General features: G+C 30.6%; 1 protein-coding gene across 1 annotated transcript in view; it reads right to left on the bottom strand.

Annotated features, from left to right (window-relative positions):
* The window catches only part of LOC143915705 (spondin-1-like), a 209890-nt gene that overhangs the window by 90707 nt on the left and 102273 nt on the right, over positions 1 to 16910 (bottom strand). The window contains exon 3 of the mRNA XM_077436459.1: positions 10301 to 10528. Within this exon, the coding sequence (XP_077292585.1) occupies positions 10301 to 10502 (202 nt within the window). The 5' untranslated portion in view covers positions 10503 to 10528. The remainder of the gene's footprint in view (positions 1 to 10300; positions 10529 to 16910) is intronic.

A 16910-nucleotide genomic window follows, 5' to 3' on the forward strand; every position in this document is an offset into this window, starting at 1 on the left:
ATGTTGTGACCACACATTTTTTCCATACCACTGAACGTATCTAGCTGAAAAATTATACTTATATTTTGTATGTACTAACTTAGAGTTGATACGGTTTTGGTTAGAATTCGTAAGCCAGAAGTAGTAATTTTTTCTAAAACAATATTTCATTATTTTATTTTGAGCTTTAAAATTATTTCTATCTTCTTGATATTTAATGACTATAATATTTATAGTGATGTTAAGTAATAAAAAAAATTTGAACAAAATCCGAAAACCGGAAGTAGACCTTTGGTCTTGTGGAAGTTTCCCTACATTTGCGCTAAATTTATATCGAAAACGCTCTCACAGTGTTTGTTTCACTATCGAATTATATTCCATACTTCTTTTATTTCTCATTTACATAGATAAAGTCGTGGGTTGGTCACATTCGAAGCTTTTTAACAATGGCTACTTATTATACAATCGTATGTATGTACATATGTATGTAGAATAAATAAATATAAAATATTCAAAACACCAACAAAAAGTAACTTGAAAAATCGAATCCCCAGTACGACTTAAGTGCCAAAGTGCGTATGAAAAATAAAAAATTCAGAAAACGTAGCGCTTTTCGTTCGCACAATGGCGATAATACAATAATAAATTGCCAATTTTGACCTCGCATGTGCGCGACTTTCGCGCACAATAACGGTCGTTTTAAAAATTCAAAATGCCGCCAAACTGTATTAAGTATAAATCTTGACAATGTAATGCTGATATACGACCTAATGCTAAGAACATCGAAAATACAGAAACGTATGTGCGAGACGTGAGCCGCAATAGAACATTTTCTTCGCGTATAATATGTATACTAATATACAATACCAGACATACTCGAACGTGCGAATATTATTTCCGATGCGAAAATGGAGTGTTGTGTGTAGCTAAAATACTTGAATGCTCTTTTGTCCATAAAATCACTTTAACAACCTTAATAAAACGCACAACTACTCCAAATACTGAATCTGTACATTTTTAAATATACCTCATTGTACATACTACATATATGTATGTACAGCTCATTGGTAAAGCAATTAAGTATATACATATAGAGAAGTGCGGCTTTAAATCTCGACCTAATACGTTGTTGGTGAGATATTTATGGTATTATGATATGTATTTGATATGCTACTAACATTTTTTATGAATGTAGTTCTCGCAATTTTGCTGTATATCAAATTTGTCGATTGTACCAGTTTAGCCATATATGTATGTACGTCTATAAACGTCTATATGAATACTCACTTTGAGCACATCAATACTAGATTTTGAGTTAAAGACCGCAAAAGCCAAAAAAATATAAAAATCGCGCGGTTTTTTAAACGCTCATATCTTGTAAACGATCACTAACTAACAAAAATCATTATCATATTCGAATTCAGTGGGTAAAACTTAGTAAAGATTGGTTAGTCTCCGCTCTGGTAACTCAAAAACGTGATTAAATCAGCTTATAAATAAAAAAAACTATCACTGTTTGATCTGTGTACATATATTAAGCTTGTATTGGTTAGAAAGTTTGTTTTGGAGGAATAAACAATGAAATTTGAGGTTATGAGTTATGTATACCCATCAATGCTGGAACCACACTATAAAAAATATGGCCTTGATTTTTAGTTGGTGGAAAACTTATTGTAAATCATATTAATAATTAGATACAACATTACTTCTTATTGAATACTTATCTCGCAGATAACGATCATTGAAGAGAAGTACTTTTAGCAGTGAAATGTCAGATCTGACATATTTGGCCAAAAATCAATATATATCTTGTATTACCTTACAAGAAGCTACACGCCAAATTTGAAATTTATATATACATATGAGAGTTAAAACTACAAATATTTATATATTAGAGATAACGAGAACCTATAGAGCAAATTTTATAAAATATGGAGTGAATTATAGGCGTTTAAACAATTAAAATCTGATATGGCTATATCACGGCGAACAGGTTACAAGACAAGAGACGTCAGGCAAGTCTACGGGCTCCGTTTTTAAACGCGTTGTATACGATATTTTATCTCCAACGTAATGGCAGACGATACATTAACGTATATTGATGACCAAAATGAGCAATATGGCAAAGTATGAAAACGATCGGATAAGAGATAAGAGATATAAAAAATTACCACTAACACGAAAACCATGTGAACTGTATAAGAGGTATGTAAAAAAATTAAAATAGTAAGACCCTACATACATGATCCAAAGCAAACGCTATTCAAATACACCTGTCGACATTAAAAACACTATGAATTGCAGGGTCCATACAAATGGGCTAGGCAAATTCTCGTATTCGTAATCTGATGTAAAATATGATTCGGGGTGCACATCCGTGAGTAAATAATTGAGGGTGTGCGTGTCTGGTGATTTTTCATCACGGCCACAATGAGGGATGGCGATGGAGCCGGTCAACTGTCCGCCATTGTGCAAATGGCGCAGGGCGCCCCGGGGCCATTACTGAAAGTGAATGTTAAGGCCGGGACGCCACTGGCCGCCCCCGAGTAACAAACGACACTCATTTGTTTGGGACACCCGATCCCGAACAGCAGGCGCTCCCCGACACCGACACTAAGCCGCGCACATATGCACACGGATCGACCCGGGAATATACGGATTTTGTGGTGTCTCGAGTCCACGGGTATTACGTATTTTATCATCGTTTTGATAATTTGGTTCATTCTGTAATGCCGCAATGGTACAAACTAACGTTTAAATAAATATTATACTCATTTTATGTTCAATGTACATAAAACTAGGAATAGGATTTGAGGATTTATTCTTTTATTTGATTTTTTTCACCTTTTATATATTATTTTTACTATCTCCTTCTTATTCTTTTTCTTTTTTACATACCTCCTTTACGTTTCACATGGCTTTCGTGTCTGTGGTCATTTTTATCTCTTATTCGATCGTTTTCATACTTTGCCATATTGCTCATTTTGGTCATCAATACACGTTAATGTATCGTCTGCCATTACGTTGGAGATAAAATATCGTATACAACGCGTTTTAAACACGCGGAAAGTAAATCTTTCTGACGTTTAATAAGCGATCGTCCCGTATATTCCAACCTGTTCGCCTTGATATGGCGATATAAGATTTTAATTGTTTAAACGCCTATAATTCACTCTATATTTTATGAAATTTGCTGTATTGGTTCTCGTTATCTCCAATATATAAATATTTATAGTTTTAACTCTCATATGTATATATAAATTTCAAATTTGGCGCGTAGCTTCTTGTAGGGTAATACACGATATATATTGATTTTTGGCCAAATATGTCAGATTTGACATTTCACGGCTAAAAGTATATCTCTTTACTGGGTTTTATCTGCCAGATAAGTATTCAATAATAAGTTATGTTGTATCTAATTGTTAATATGATTTACAATAAGCTTACATACATTTAGTTTTTTACAATAAGCTTATTCATTTACTATTTTTTAAATATTTGTTTTCTGCTTTTGCTTTTTTCTTTTTATTTTATGCATGTTATTGTATTTATTTTTGTGTTCTTCTCTTTTTCAAATGTAGGACATTGTGGTGCATTAGGTTGTTCCTGTAATGCCACAATAGTCCAAAACTAAAAGGCCTTGTTCATAGTCTCGACAATGTCGCTGCGACAAAGTCGCAGAAGTGTCGCTATTCATATTAATGTCTAGTATAAATAGACGCTAGACATTAGTATGAACAGCAACACTACTGCGACTTTGTCGCAGCGACATTGTCGAGACTATGAACAAGGCCTAATAGTGTTCATAGTAAGCGCGACAAACTGTCGCGCTTACTATGAACACTATTAGACATTAGTATGAACGGCGACACTTCGCGACACTTTTGCGACTTTGTCGCATCGACAATGTCGAGACTATGAACAAAGCCTAAATGAATACATTAATAGTTTTCACTTATACATTACCTGAATGACATATACATGTTGTTATAATCACCGAGACTCTTTACAGGTTTATTAGCATCATCATATAATATCACTATGCTGTGTGTCTGTGTGTGTATCTGCGATAACGCTCTCCGAACTATAATAGTCGTTTCGATTTGACATATGTACATACATACATATATACAAATGTACGTCACAGCTAAATCACTACCAACAAAATGTACGAATATAATACCGAAAGAAAAAAATACACAGGCACACACACACATTTTTTCTAGATCATAAAAACGTGATCAGTAATCGATTCTGAGTTCGAATCAGTCAAAATCTCGAGTTCGAATTTTCGCATGATCACAAAACTTAATCTATTGTTACTACGTACATAGATAAAGTAAAAACATCTATATATATATGTATATGTATATATATATGTATATGTATATATATACATATATATATATATATATATATATATATATATATATATATATATATATATATATATATATATATATATATATATATATATAATTTTTCATATTAAACAATTAAATATATTCAAAAAGGTATTTGAAAAAAATTCGACCGCGTGCGGATTGAACACAGAACCGACACATTTCTTTTATTTTTTATTTATTTAATAACTTAATTTGCCAACACCCATGCGATGATATTTCATCGGGTACAACACTAGTTAGAATATAATAATAATACAGTCCCGGGAATCTCGGGAACGGTGCAGAACTTGAATTCTCGGAATTGAAAAAGTCCTAGTATTCAGAAACTATCGTATTCAGAAACAAGCTCAAACTGTGACACAAACCCTGCACCGCACTGTGGGGTTCAATTAAATGTAAATTTTTGGATTCGTGTCTAGAATTATAGTGGACAAAGCGTTGTTTGATTGTTTGGTTCGCTAATGCGATATCATAACAAAAGTAGAACTATATACTTAGTTTAGGGGTTTTTGTGGAACTTAAAATATCAAAATTATTTACCAAATAAAAAGCAGTTGAGTATAAGCAAATGTACAGTTTTAAATATGTCAAAGTGGACTTTACATCAATGACATTTCCCTTTCAAATAAGACCATATTATTTTATATATGTAGAGTCATTTTCAGAATTTAATCCAAAATTTTGTATATTTTCTAAGATTTTTATAAGTTTCACTGACTGTGCGTTCGGCTTAGAAAATTCCACTCTTCTGATCGCTTTGATATTTTATCGACATACGTAAAAATTAGCTCACATTAAAGTAAGCAAATTTCTCCGACATAATGCTTGGGAATTTAATCATTAATGGAATCAAAAAAATGTCACCAGAATCGTCTGTCAAATCAACTTGATGAAAGCTGGTCATCACGATTTCAAGATTTTTAATCATCGCTGGAAAGCAAACAAGTTATTCTAATATAAATATAATTTATGAATACGTATATGGTTTTAATAATAATACAAGGTATGCCCATAAAATATGCAAAGTGCCTTTATTGGTTTTTCGAAATAATTCGCTTGAATTATTTGTTACATACCCAAACAATTTTATTTGCCTCTGATTTGATTTAAACTTGTAATATTCGTATTCGTATTCCATTTTAGGTAAATTTCCTTTTATATAATACTAAACCTATTCCATTAGAATTTCCGCTTATATGATAACGAACCGTCATAAATATCCATTGTCTTATTCACATAATAAAACTATGAATTATATTTTGTTTTCACGATACAAGTTGATCTTATAAACAACACATATTATATTATAAAATATAAAATCCGAAATGGATTTTTATTTCAATATATTATTCCATTTCCATGTGATGTAAAAATATTACTCTCATTCTAGAAAGCGTTGCTTAAGTTTTATATTTTAATATATGTGGAGTAAACAACATCCAGGCTTAACAAACAACATATTTTCATTAAAATGAATACAAAAAAATATCGTACAGTATGCCTAAACAAATTTGTAATCCATGTACCTATATAAAATAAATGATATTTTATTGTCTTTATATTATACTAATGTTTAACCGGCTTCGCTCGGTATTTGTAATATAAACCGCTTCAACATGGCCAATCTAATAATAAACATTTCATTAAATTTATTTGAATAGCTTTATTGTATTTGAATATTCATTTGTACATTCATTCGTTCAATCATTTGAACAAACAATAGTTACATACAAAGTCTCTTTCGAAATTATATATTCGATTATGTACGTATATATTCAATTTCATTAATTATTATTATTATTATTATTAATTATTAGTATTATTATTATTGATTAATTAATTTCATTAAATATTCTAGTAATTAACCTGTGAATATTATAAGAATTTCAAAAAAGCTTTGATATTAAACCTTTTTGTATAATTTAGATTTTAACTATAATAAAATTCTTGGGGTATAATTCAGGGGTCATGTTAATGTATCAAAAAGTTGATTGGGATCATCATCGTCATCGATGATGACAATCAATATATCTGTAATTTTATACAATTACAATTTTTCTTAAGTTATGAGAAATGAAAGAGATTCGTTTAACTCAGAATCTTTATATTATATTTTGAATATTACACTTTTAACTACCACTAAGTATATTCGAAGAACACTTTTGATATTGAACTTGGAACGATAAACTGGAGAAACGCGCATTAGATTAATATTTATTTATTTTTTACAATTTCGCCATAGTGAAATTACAGATTAGCTCCAGGTCGTCACTATGGCTAATTTATTACAAGACATTGAAAACTCATAATTAACGAGAAATATGAATACATAATTATTACATACATACACATGTAAATCGAAATAATACCTGACATCTATGGTCAGATATTACAAACATCGTATAAATACGATTAATAATATTTTTCATGTAACAATACGAATTTTTACATTCGATAAACAACCACAGTGTCATTTATGGTGAGAAATCTGGCCATACCTGAGATATAACAATAACTCAAGGTTTGCAACAGAAAATTAGGAAGGAAAAGCCAATTTTATAGGAACCCTTTCAATAAAAATCAGAAAAATTGGCAAATTCTGATAAGAAACGATCGACTTCGACAAACCAACTGGTCTGGCCAACAACGAGACTCTTAGTGGGAATCGAACCCGTGACCATCAAGCACGAAATAATTCAATACTCACCACTAGATCGCGCTGCTGGATAATATGATCCAACTCCATTCTTACTGACTAATGGGAACTGAATGTACTGACTAATTCTTGTCATGCGGTACGGTTTATATACATAGTATATTTGTTGGTGTCAATGTTTGCCTTTCCGCAATTTTATAATTTTTAATCACTTTAGTTATTAAATCACACCGAATAAATTTCTTGCGGTTGTGGGAAATTTCATAAGACTGATTTTCGATACCAATTATGCAACACGGTAAAATTTAACGTGAAAAACACTGACGATGAAAAAAAAACATTTAATTTTTTTCTAATTATCACCATTTTCCATTCGACTAGAGGTTTCACCGCAATTTTTCAATATTTTTCCGAAATTTTCAATACGTGATATCTCTAAAGACGTCGCCTCCAGGGTGCGGCAAACGTCTACTCGTGCGGAAAATGGTTTTTATGGTTGACGAGGCAACCAAAATTGACCTTTTATTGTACGAAACTCATCTGTATTCCCATTAAAACCACAAAGAGAAAAATCCTTTATTTTTATATCATCATCATTACACAACTATCTATCTATAGTCCGCACAAACGCTGCGATACAAGATCGATATGCCACTAATCTCCATTCGGAAAAGCTCACCACTAAACAATGGCACGATATCTACACTGAAATATGATACGATATGACTACACATTTTATTTTATTTTATTTTTTACATAGATATATACCAGGAAGGCTTGATAGGACGACCCCAATACAGTATTTTATTATTACATAAATCACTGTATTTCCAGAAGCTGAAGAACACGAAATAACAATTCATTAATTAATTAATTACAGAATTAATCCATTGAGACATCTATGGGTTTAGATTTTGTACATAATTTTTACAAATTATACACACAATAAATACAGAAGATTTGTGACAGCAGGAAAGATGATTTTTTGCCAATTTTGAGGAAGCGTTTTAACAATGATCAGATAAAATTGGCAATCTCTGATAAGAAACGATCGATTTGGAGTCACTAATATCCCCAAATCTAACCAGCAGTATAGCGGATCGAACCCACTGATCACTTGGTGCTAAACATACACGCTATCATTAAGTCATACTGCTGGCTAAACATGAATCTCACATATGTATGTATGTGAAATTCGTGTTTATTGCTCCGTCAAAAAGTTAATCATTTGCCGTCAAACGGTAGAAAGCGATGGGATGAGAAGTTCAGATGAGATAATTTGCTAAGTAGAAGCCTTTGTGAGAGACACGACGTTAATTACAAATTCACTTTCGAATTTTCCTTATGTTTATGTGAAAATTGGGGACCCGCCGGGGAAAATTGAGCGAAATTACCTTCGATGAAACGGTACCATTTTGTTGTGCACAAATATATATATATATATATATATATATATATATATATATATATATATATATATATATATATATATATATATATATATATGTATATAAATTCACCGCCGCCTTCCTGTACGTAATTACGAAAATATATTTTGCCCAAAATTACCGACTTTCTATGCAAAATTACTCTCTGCGGAAAATCCCTCATAATATTCGGTATAATTTTGCATTCCTTCCGAATTGCGGCGAAAATCGCTTTCATGAAGTGAAGCCCTAATTTGACCGATTCACATGTGTTGTTACAGATCATGATATACATATTATACAGCACTCTTTCGATTATCCGGCAAACTGGTGAAAAGGGTGGCACGGATAATTGAAAAAAATGTGGTTATATATTTTATGCGAGTAAATAAAATAACATTTTTCTAATTCAGACAACAGACGTAGTGTATTTTTAACTAACAAATTGTTTAAGTATATTTTAATTATATATTTATTTAGTAATAATATTAATTATTATTAAATATTTATATTCCAAATGATAGGGAGAATAGTGCGATCCCCATCTGTTCATACATATATGTATGTAATTGATTTGTAATATATAGATATTACAAATTAATGATAAAATAAATAAATATAATATAAAAATGTAAATAATAATAATAATTTAATTAAAAAAAAAGAGTATCTATTCTATTCTATTTGAATATGAATCGTTTGATTTACTTAAATAAGCCTACCAAAGTGCAGTGATAATTTTCTATTTTCTTTAATTTTCTTTAATCAATTCAGACTTTATTTCACTTTTCTCAATCTCAATACAATCCAAAAAATCTTAAAATTTGCAAAAAAAAAATTCCTCGGCAGTAGAATGAATATTTCCAGTTTCAATTTTTGACTAAGATTACAACTAGTGACGTTATTTTCATTAAAAAAGGTATAAACAGACCAAATACAAAAACGTTATTCGGTTTAAATTACATACTACCCATATTTAGCAGCTGTTCGTTTTCAAAGTGTTTTTTTTTTATTTTATTGCAGAGTACATATATATACCATATATTATTTTTAATTTGGTTCAAAGTTCATAAACATTAAAATAAGAAAAGTATGACATAATAAACAGAATATCGCAGAATTGTAAATATTTGGTAAACGTTAAATGGAAATTGAAATGACTCAATCGTTTTCTTTTGAAAGCGAATTCAATTTTGAATACGCTTGTAAACAAAACCCAATAGAAATAATATGAATTAATTAACAGGAGCTATAGCTGTTGATTTTGTACAACACTAGCTAACACTTGGAGATCGTACCATCTTACTTACATAATCCAAATTTATATTCGCAAATGAGAAATCAATGAATTCAATCAACCGAAAATAACATTCTTTTCGTATCAATTGATTAAACACGCACTTAATTACGTTAAGATGACAACCAATTCATCATTCCACACGAATTAATCGAATCCTTAACGAAACAGCACCGGTATAAACTCGAGCACTACTTCTGAGCGCTCGATAACGCAATTAATCCGCGGAAAAATAAACGGCGTTAAATAAGATTTGTCGTTAAATTCGGCGCTTAATACATCCTCGGGGCTTAATTTCACATACGTAAACATTTTCGGTACTAATTAAACCCATAAATCTATTCCGAGGGGGGGGATGATTCGTTAACAAAACGCGCAACGCGCTTATTTCGGATAGGCGTTGTACGCTAACGGCGCGTTATAACAATAGCGAGCGAATCCGCAATTCAAAATGATATATAAAGGTCAGCGAGGACCTATTTATACATGTTTGTAATGGATGGGTGTTTAAAAAAAATGAATGATTATAGGTTACCTGTGTATTCAGCGTTGGGTAAGTAACCGAAGCCATTGGAGGACATGTTGAGGGCGAAGCGCCCGTCGTAGGGCGTAGGCCCCGAGTTTTGGCCCTCGTAGCCCCAATCACAGCGAAGGGCCCCCGCAATTGATATGAGACCCCAAAATAGGGTTAGCCGTGCTGCCATGTTGGCGGCTGCCCTCTCAGAGGGACCGGCCATAGCCGGCTTTAATGGATGTTAACGATCTGAAACAAATTAAAAACCAGTTTAGTTAATGTGTTGTGAAGAATTAAAGTCGAATATTTAAAATTGGACGGGAATGAATGAGGAAGATTCATAAATGGTACCTAAAAGGTAAGGAGTAATAAGGAAGCAATCAATGGACAATTCGATACCTTACATATTACGTATTTTGATTTTTAAATGCTTTTTATTATTACGAAATTATGTTCACAATACATCTTATATATACATTTTAATAGCTACTGATCTACTGATCATTTTCTATTTTACAATTTTAATTTAATTTGATTAGTAATCATAGTATTATATTATTCTAATGTTAATGTACAGCATAATAGAATAAAGAGCTCAAAAACCTATTTACAATTCTTATAAATGCTCATAATACATCTAATACATAATATTAATTAAAGAATCTTTTAAGTCGATGACCTAAAGCAGATTGTGTTTAGGTAATCTGTGTGTTATACCTGAAGGGTATAAAAATTTTGTTGTAGTCACCGAGACTCTTCACAAGTGTTAGTATGGTTATTAGTGATTCTGTCATAGAATCTACTGGTCAGTTTGTTAGTAATGTCTGTAACAAACGGAATATTATATATGGCATGCAGATTTTTCAAGTTAGTATATGTATATAGGTGTATTATAAATTATTATATTACGTATAACGTTCCAGATATTGTTTGTGTTTTAAATAAATTGATTACCATGGTGAAGATTCAGTCAACAAAAAAATCTATTTATTTATTTTTAATTTTATCTATTTTATTGTAGTTCTGAATGAAAAAGATTCTTCGAACACTGAATATTTATATTATACAAGTTGAAGCCGGCATATGTTGCAATGCGTTCCCGTCGCGTTCCCATTCTCGCTCTCGTTCCCGTTCCCATTTGTCGGAAAAATTCAGACACATTTGAAATTATTCAATTGTTTGTTTATTTTACCCTAACAACGCAGTTCACGTCGCGAAAACATTTGAAATTATTGCGTTGCAATACCACTCATTCCCGTTTTTCACGTTTTCGTTCCCGTTTTTAGGCATAAAACAAATCTTGAAAGTTCCATTGTAATCGGTTGAGTGGTTTAGGAGCCATACTAGACAGAAAGACAAACAGACATTTTTATATGGACTTTAAAAGATCATAACTATTCGAATTTGAAATTGGAACGATAAACTTGAGAGAAGCGTATAACTGTTTATTATTTGCTCCACTGATTCACTCGGTCTGATGCTTTGACTATACTGAATCGGATATTATGACTGAATGAATTCTTATAAACTAAATTCTTTGAGTCGGATGCTTTGACCAATTTTTGAGATTATTGTTTTATCGCAAATATTTTTATACATTGTTTTGTTATTCCCACGTATGGATTTTTTGAAAGTGAAAATAGAGTATGGGATTGTGAAAAACAAGCGAAATCTATAACAATATGTACATATATTTTACATATTTTATTTTATTTTTACAAATATGAGCCGTTATAATTGAAAGTGGAAATTCACTTTTCTTCATTTCGAGAAATAACTCACAAAAAAATAAATATATTGTTATGCGCTTAAAAATATTTGAAAATACTGGTGGTCTAGAATTCGTTTATTCTGGTTTTTCAAGATTATGGACGTGTCGATATAAAATAAGTGATAACAATTTAAGTCAAACAGAAAAAGTGTTTTTGATACTAAAAATTGGACTTCTGCCACTTTCAAATATATACCATATCGTACATATAAAGTAAAGTGATATATTAGATGAAGATATTAAAAAGATTTATTCACATTCTTACGTAAATAAAAAGCTTGTAAAAATCAGTCAAAATCACAAATTTCATATATTTTTATACTCTAACATACAATGTATAATATATTTCTTACATAAATATTTACATATAAAATTTTAAAATGTTTATAATCACAGTTAAAATTATCTTAATTTTAAAGGACGTTCACTTGCCTGAATTCTTATTAAATGATTTTGTATAAAAAGAGCAGACCACAGTTACAATTAAGTTTTTGAAGATCACTTTTAGTCTTATTTAAAGATAAACTTTATATAAAAATCTATATATTCATTCGATCTGTTGCAGGCAATTATTGTTTCATCATTAAAAATAGATGAAACAATAATTGTACGATTTATTTTAATATTTAATATGAGTTGGTATTAACATTTGTATTTTAATCTCGTTTCAAACTCCGGAATAAGACACAAAAGGAAAACAGATAAAATTATCCCATTGAATTATTCCACGAATCATTGATTTCATCAAACAAAAACTAAAACCACTACCAATATTAAATACACAGACTTATAACAAACAGCATCACTCCGAAAAATATCCATTTCGACATTTCCTAGGAAAATTCTTCAATCAATTTAAGCGATCGAGTACAATCGATGCCGATACCGATACGTTGCATAGATACGTATACATATTGATTATATTTCCAGACATATACATATATATACCCAAGTAACGGTCGAACTTTCCCCATATCACAGGAAAATAAGGAGGGGGAGGGAAAGGAAAATGAAGGTTTTGTATTATCGGAAGGCTTCGCAGGACATTCTGGACTTGGGTCAAGCGAGAGTCCCGAAACGGTCCGGAAAAGGGTACCACGGCCAACCCTAATTGAATGAACGGATCTATTTGGGAGGGTGCCCTAGGTTTTCAAACCTGCATTGTTTACATACATTCGATCGAAACAAAGGTTTTGTGCCGAAAAGCTCCGAATTATTTGGGAGGATTTCGACCGCGCAGCTTCCACGGACAAATTTGGGGGAAAATCTTATAAACAAACGTACACTTTCCTTCTGTATTTTACTGAAAATAATTAAGAGAGTTAGTTAAGCTGTAAGATGATCTAAAAGCGGAGCTTTGTACAAAAGCTTTAATCAACACTATTATATAAAAATAAAAAGCGTGTAAAAATATCATACATATGTACTTAAGAATTAACCGCTCTTAAGAAATCTACGTAAAAATATTTTTTTAATTTTATAAAATATTATATAACCATTTTGATCGTTGAATTATTTCAATTTCAGTTATTAATTGCGTAATTTTAAAAACGTTGCAATTGAAATACGCTTCGATTGATCTGGGAATTTTACCAAAAACAAATTTTTAATATTTGTACATATGTATATGTACATATATTTGTTCTTTTATATATACTGAGTGAGTAAAAATCTTTAATTTTATACTTATTTGTAAACGAATTTGTCATCAAATATAATTTAGGATAGTAAATAATTCCATAGATGCAGTAATCAGTTGGGCAATTTGTCATTTCAAGGAATATTACTATATTATATTTTTCTACGACAGACAAATCACTTTGTCAAAATATAAGTCTCAAACACTATAACAGAATCTCAACATGGTTTTTTTTTCATGAATCTTCCACCATTAAAAACAATAAAAAATCAGTAAAAAAAACTTAACCAAAAACCCACGAGTTGAAAACAAAATAAAAATATCGAACTATAAAAATCGATTGAAATTTCCATCGTTGACCTAACCACACAAAATGTCAAAGTTTCAAAACGATCGGAAGACTAGGAAATTTAGCTCAATCGTTAGCGAATTAAACCATAGAAAAGCCTTGTAAAAAATGAATATCTTCCAAAAAAAAAAACATATTTTTCCACGATTCTTCAAATATTACATATGTTTAAGTCAATGTCAATATTTACAGTGCTAAAATTCATATAATAGTTAAACAACAAGGGTGTAGGGTGGGTGATGATTGAGTTTTGAAACTTGAATGGCTTCTTGTGCTACACTGGTGGCTTGTCGAGAAATTTATCAAATATGATGTAAAGGCTTCGGTAACGACGTTATAATCCTCTTCGGCATAATAAACATACATTTCGATTATCTTCGTATGAATTTATGTATTCCCTAATCTGCGAATATGTACGGAACACGTACATTTGTCGTGATGTGTGTGTGTAATATAATATAAAGATTAATTAGTACCACATATAACGAACCACATAAATATATTCATATTTATGTAATTTTTAACTTGCTTCACAAGTAGCAAAAAACCAGACACTATTCGTAAAAATCTTGTTTTTGCAATTAAAATAATGACGGAACACTTCACTAAGTGGAAAATTAAAATTAATCAAACCAAAACAGACACGATATTCTTTAGTGTTAGAAAGCATAAGCCAAGTTCAGATCTGAAAATCCCTGAAAGTCTGAAATGGCAATCAGTAATAAAATATTTAGGAGTAACGTTCGATAAAAAAATGAGATGGGCACCTCACATTGAGTCAGCAAAATGCAAGGCGATGCGGGGTATATCCTCAATACACCCAATATTTAATCGCCATAGTTCTTTATCAACTTAAAATAAAATAAAATTACTACCACTATTAACCTGTATGGAATAACGCCACGAATAGTATCCTTTCCAAGCTCCAAATAATACAAAATAAATCCCTAAAAATAATTTATAACACACCCATATATAGAGGTTGTGATCGAGAAATCTCGAGAAATTTTGATTCTCGTTTCTCGAGAATATTTTACTGTGAAATTTCGAGATTCTCATTTCTAGAGAATATTTTATTAATGAAAATTCGAGATTCTCGTATCTCGAGAAATCGATTGTTAGAATCTCGAAAATATCGAGAATATTTTAAATCTATCATTACATGTTTTTGTTCAATAAACTGACTGATTTGTATACTTGTTAACTCGTAAATAATTTTATGAAGTATTGTAATATGTACATATATAGATAGTATTTTTATTATTTGTCCAGTAAGTTATTATTCGGTCATCATATAAGTACATATACACATGTTACAACGAAATCGCACCAGTTTTAAGCTACATATATGTGCAAGTAGGTACTAGTCACTAGTGGGAAAGTATTCGGTTGATATGAAAGTATTCGGTTGATATGGGAAAGTATTCGGTTGTATGATACCACTAAAACGCTAGTGAAAATATATTTTCCGTGACAATATGACCCCACTGTACCACACATAAAACAAAGATTTTTGATTTATTATTTATTTATTCGTGTATTTGCTCCTTACATATTGATCAATTTATAGTCAGTATTTTAATATGCATAGATGGTCAGTATTTTTATTATTTGTCAGGTCGCATAAACATGGGCAAAGCCGGGTAGTGACACTGGGAATTTTATAAAATTATTTGTTACATATTGTTATTTTTACTATTTTAAATACCTTTTATATATTTTTATTTTCTTTTCATGCCTTCTTTTTAATTTTTTTTTTATATAATTACACTATTTTTTTCTATTCAATGTTCTATTTTATATCTCAATATCTTTCTTTCATCATGTCTTTAATACATTTATAAACCCCTGATATAATATATGTACATATGTAGTGTTTGTGTCCTTTTGATTTTGTATGTTGTCGATTTTATATGCTAAAAAAATCAATTCACTATATTAAAAAAAAAAATTAAACTTTCTCGAGAATTCTCGAGAATCTCGAGAAACAAAAAAAGAAAATCTCGAATTCTCGAGATTCAAATATTTCGAGAAAATAAGATTCTCAAATCCCGAGATTCAAATATTCCGAGAAAATGAGATTCTTGAATCTCGAGAATCAAAAAAAGTCGAGAAATCACAACCTCTACCCATATATACTAAATTGAAAAAACTGCATGCCATAAATAATATTACAAACATTACTAGCAAACGAATTAGTAGATTTTATGACAGAATCATTAATAACCATACTAACACACTTGTGAAGAGTCTCGGTGATTACAACAAAATGTCTATACTCTTCAGGTATAACACACAGATTACCTAAATAAAATCTGCTTTAGGTCATCGACTTTATAGAGTCTTTAATTAATATTATTAGATGTATTATGAGCATTTATTAGAATTGTAAATAGGTTTTTGAGCTCTTTTTCCTATTATGCCGTACATTAACATTAGAATAACATAATAATGTGATTACTAACAAATTTAGATTAAAATTGTAAAATAGAAAATGATCAGTAGATCAGTAGCTATTAAAATAGATATAAGATGTGTTGTGAATATAATTTAGTATTAAAAAAAAGTATTTAAAAATCAAAATCTAATGTTCAACGTCTTTGACACAATAATATCATAATTATACCATAGACCTTTTCCGCATACAGATGGCTAAATTTCGCAGATTTTATTTATATAATAGTCCCTCTCGTGAGGGTATGTATTAATGTTCTTTTTCCGCGTTGCACATCGAACGTAGGAAATTTGACGTGAAACATGGGAAACGTCGTGGTCCATCACTCACGCTAGAACTTGTGTACAAAGTGGAATCGCGTCGGTATATTTTATGGAAATTTTTATGAGATTCATTCGATATCGACTCGAACGAGCC

Source organism: Arctopsyche grandis, chromosome 8 (genome assembly GCF_051622035.1).
Source record: "Arctopsyche grandis isolate Sample6627 chromosome 8, ASM5162203v2, whole genome shotgun sequence".
Taxonomy (NCBI): Eukaryota; Metazoa; Arthropoda; class Insecta; order Trichoptera; family Hydropsychidae; genus Arctopsyche; species Arctopsyche grandis.